Source organism: Nematolebias whitei, chromosome 9 (genome assembly GCF_014905685.2).
Source record: "Nematolebias whitei isolate Nwh7 chromosome 9, NemWhi1, whole genome shotgun sequence".
Classification (NCBI taxonomy): domain Eukaryota; kingdom Metazoa; phylum Chordata; class Actinopteri; order Cyprinodontiformes; family Rivulidae; genus Nematolebias; species Nematolebias whitei.
Genome location: NC_056506.1, coordinates 51083188 through 51086564, shown reverse-complemented (window position 1 = coordinate 51086564; position 3377 = coordinate 51083188). Strand labels below are relative to the sequence as shown.

Below are 3377 nucleotides of genomic sequence, written 5' to 3'. Positions count from 1 at the left end.
AAACAACAACACCAGAAGAAACAAACAACATGAGAGGAAACAAAAAACAACATGAGAGGAAACAAACAACATGAGAGGAAACAAACAAACAACATGAGAGGAAACAAACAACATCATCAGAGGAAACAAACAACATCAGAGGAAACAAACAACAACATCAGCGGAAACAAACAACAACACCAGAAGAAACAAACAACATGAGAGGAAACAAACAACAACATCAGAGGAAACAAATAACATCAGAGGAAACATACAACAACATCTGAGGAAACAAACAACAACACCAGACAACAACAACACAACAAAACAACTCCGCTCTGAAGCTACAGACCCTCAGGACCAACGCTTCATCAGATGTCCAGCTAACGGACAGAAAGACTCGAGCCTGGTTCTGACCCAGACCAGATCGGACTCACTTCCTGTTGAGCTCGTCGATGTGTTCACTAGTCCGGCTCTCGCCCTCCAGGGTCTTCAGCAGCAGCTCGTACGCTCTGCTCGATGTGTCGTTGGCATCTTTGGCGATCTTCTCAATCTGGTCGGCGTCCATCTTGTGTCTGCAGACAAACCCCGTTCAAAACCTTTTAAACAACAAAAGTCAGGATGGCTGAGCTGAATCCCTCAACTAGACTAAACCTTTTCTGTGCTTTTATTTTGAAATGACCAGCTAAATGAAAGCCTCATGTTCGTGGTTCTCATGAGTGATTTCAGTTAAAGGTTCTGTTTGGGGGGTCTTTGGGCAGCAGGTAAATGTGGTTCTGGTCCGACGCAGCGGTCCGTGATGAAATCTTACTTGTCGGCGAGATGGCGTGCCTCCAGAGCCAGCAGAGTCATGTTGTTGGGCTCTCCGGTGCCACTGGGTGGTTTGATGTCCTGTGGTATGACACCGGATCAGTTAGCGCGCCTCCTGCATTGCTGGTTGCCATGACGACGGCCAGCCTACTCACCACTTTGCCAACGGCCTCCTTGGCCTTGTCCAGCTCCTGCCGTGCACGATCGATCAGGTTCTCGGCGTCCCGGACCCGGTCTCGAGCCCGGTCGGCCTGGGTGCCGGTGTGGTCCACGGTGCTGCGGATGCTCTGCAGGCGGTTCCACTGGGTGGTCAGCGTGTTGTTGATGGCGTTCAGACGGTTCAGCAGGCCTCGGTCCAGATCTGCAGGGTCAGAATCAGCATCACATCTTGACGATGTTTCATAGAGACATCTCTACTTATGTGACATCATTCGCTCTGGACCCGGGTGGTTCCAGGTCCAGCAGGGTTCAGATATGTGTTACCTTTGCTGGTCTGAGCCTCCTCCAGCAGCTCCATGATGGCCTTCTCTGCCTCCTTCAGCCGATCCTCGAAGGCCTTATCGCTGACCATGTCGTGACCCGAGCCGAGGTTATCGATCAGAGTCTGGAGTTCTTGGAGCTTCTGTCTCTGCTGGTTCACCTGGACCCACAAACAGAACTTTAATCCATCAGAACCACTGCAGGCGTGAAGCTCTCTCAGTGGTGGTGGTGGTCCTCACCTTGTCTCGGACCAGACTATAGCAGGAAGGACACTGCTGGCAGCCCGGCACTGAACGGTTGTAGAAGTAGTTCTCCTCACACATGTCGCATCGAGCTCCCACAAATCCGGGTCGGCACTCGCAGCGACCGTCCTCCTTACACTGACCCAACAAGGAACCTTCAGGGTCACAGTCACAGGCTGCAGAGGAAACAAAAATGCATTTGTCTCGTTTTTTTCTGTCAAACAGACAATAAAAAGCGCTGAACCTGATAATCCACAACCGGTTTAATGGTTAAGTCCCACAAAGCTCTGTGCTCGGACTCCTGTCTGCAGTGAACACCACCTCCTAAGTCCAGTTTTCTGCTTGGAAGTATCTTATATCATTCGTTACGCAGATGATACCTGACTGTATGTTTCATCAGGATCTCAGCACTGAGCTCTGTTGGTTCTCATAAATATCCACATGAAAGAAACCACCTTTAGATAAACATCTAAAGGCTACACGATGGATCAGTGCTTAGCACTGTTGCCTTACAGCAAGAAGGTCCTGGGTTCAACCCCCAGTTTGAGCATGAGGTCTTCCTGTGTGGAGTTTGCATGTTCTCCTCGTGTTTGCGTGTATTTTCTCCTGGTACTCCAGTTTCCTCCCACAGTGCAGAAACATGCACGTTAGGCTGTCTCCAGGCCCAGGAGGACCTGGCAGAAGAGATCTGTGATTTCAGTGGGATTGGCACGATTAAATCAAGGTAAATAATCTAAACCTGATTAGAAAAGTTACAACAGCTCATCACTGTCTCAAAAAGTCGCCTAAGACTTCGTGCTCTCACAGGCGGACTGCCCAACGTGCACACGTTTTAAAGTTGTTTTTTCATGCTCTGGTTTGACCCCCACCACCCCCGCCGGACCCTGGTAAACACTGGTTGTCTGGAACCCAACTAATAGAATAGAAACAGCCTTTATTGTCCCATGGATGGGAAATTCCATGTAACAGCAGCAACAGATTAAAAGATTCACACAAAAGTTCCTAAATGTTAAAAACAATATATAAAGAAATAAGATAAACAATATCAATAATAATGTTCAGTACGTGTTGGAACACTGATGGAACATTAATGATCCAGAAACTGAATCCTATTCAGTTCAGTTGATTTCTGTAGCTCCAAGACCCAACAGAAGTTGCAACTTCACAGACGTCATTCAGCAAAACTTTTCTCTGTAAGGAAGCAGCAGACTGAGTGGACAAAAGATGACTCGTGATGATGTCTGGGTCTGCAGCGACCATCTTAACAGTTAATCACACTTCTGCTGCTTCTGGACCTCAGAGTTCCTCTCAAACTGTTGATTTTTGTGGTTCCATGACGGCAGAATGAGCTAATATCAGAACAGTTGACACCCCCCCCCCCCGGTTTACCTGACTCATAGCGGGTTCTTTACAGCCCTAAAACTTATGAAAGCAGTTTTATTTTACAGTAGTCTCTCGCTACTTCACAGTTCGTTTATCACACTCGCTCTATCGCGGTTTTTCAAAATAAGAGTGGACATGACACACTGGCTGATTGATGGATGAGCCGCACGATCAGCATGAATTTTTTATTTAAAATCGATTATTTTAAATTATTTACACCTGCTGCACCTCTGTGCAGCCCACAGCTGCAGAAAAAGTTTCCTCCTGCCTTTGTGCAGCTCTTACTGCACCATAAACTTCCTGCTGCAGCTGATCAGCTGTTTCTCCTGCAGAGTGGGGAAGTGGGCGTGGCCAAGACAACTTGCAGGTGCCAGGGAGCTAAAATCATGACAAGCAGTCTCTTTTAGACCGTTTAGAGTTTAGAAACATTTTATGTTTGTTGCAAGAGTGTGGGAAGGGTTTAAAACATATATATATATATAT

The 3377-nt window shown here is 47.3% G+C and overlaps 1 protein-coding gene across 1 annotated transcript in view; it reads right to left on the bottom strand.

The window, feature by feature from the left end:
* The window catches only part of lamc1 (laminin, gamma 1), a gene marked incomplete at its 5' end in the record, with an annotated part of 38898 nt that overhangs the window by 4226 nt on the left and 31295 nt on the right, over positions 1–3377 (bottom strand). The window contains 5 exon segments of the mRNA XM_037682447.1: positions 417–554; positions 791–870; positions 945–1150; positions 1273–1429; positions 1509–1687. Of these exon segments, the coding sequence (XP_037538375.1) occupies positions 417–554; positions 791–870; positions 945–1150; positions 1273–1429; positions 1509–1687 (760 nt within the window).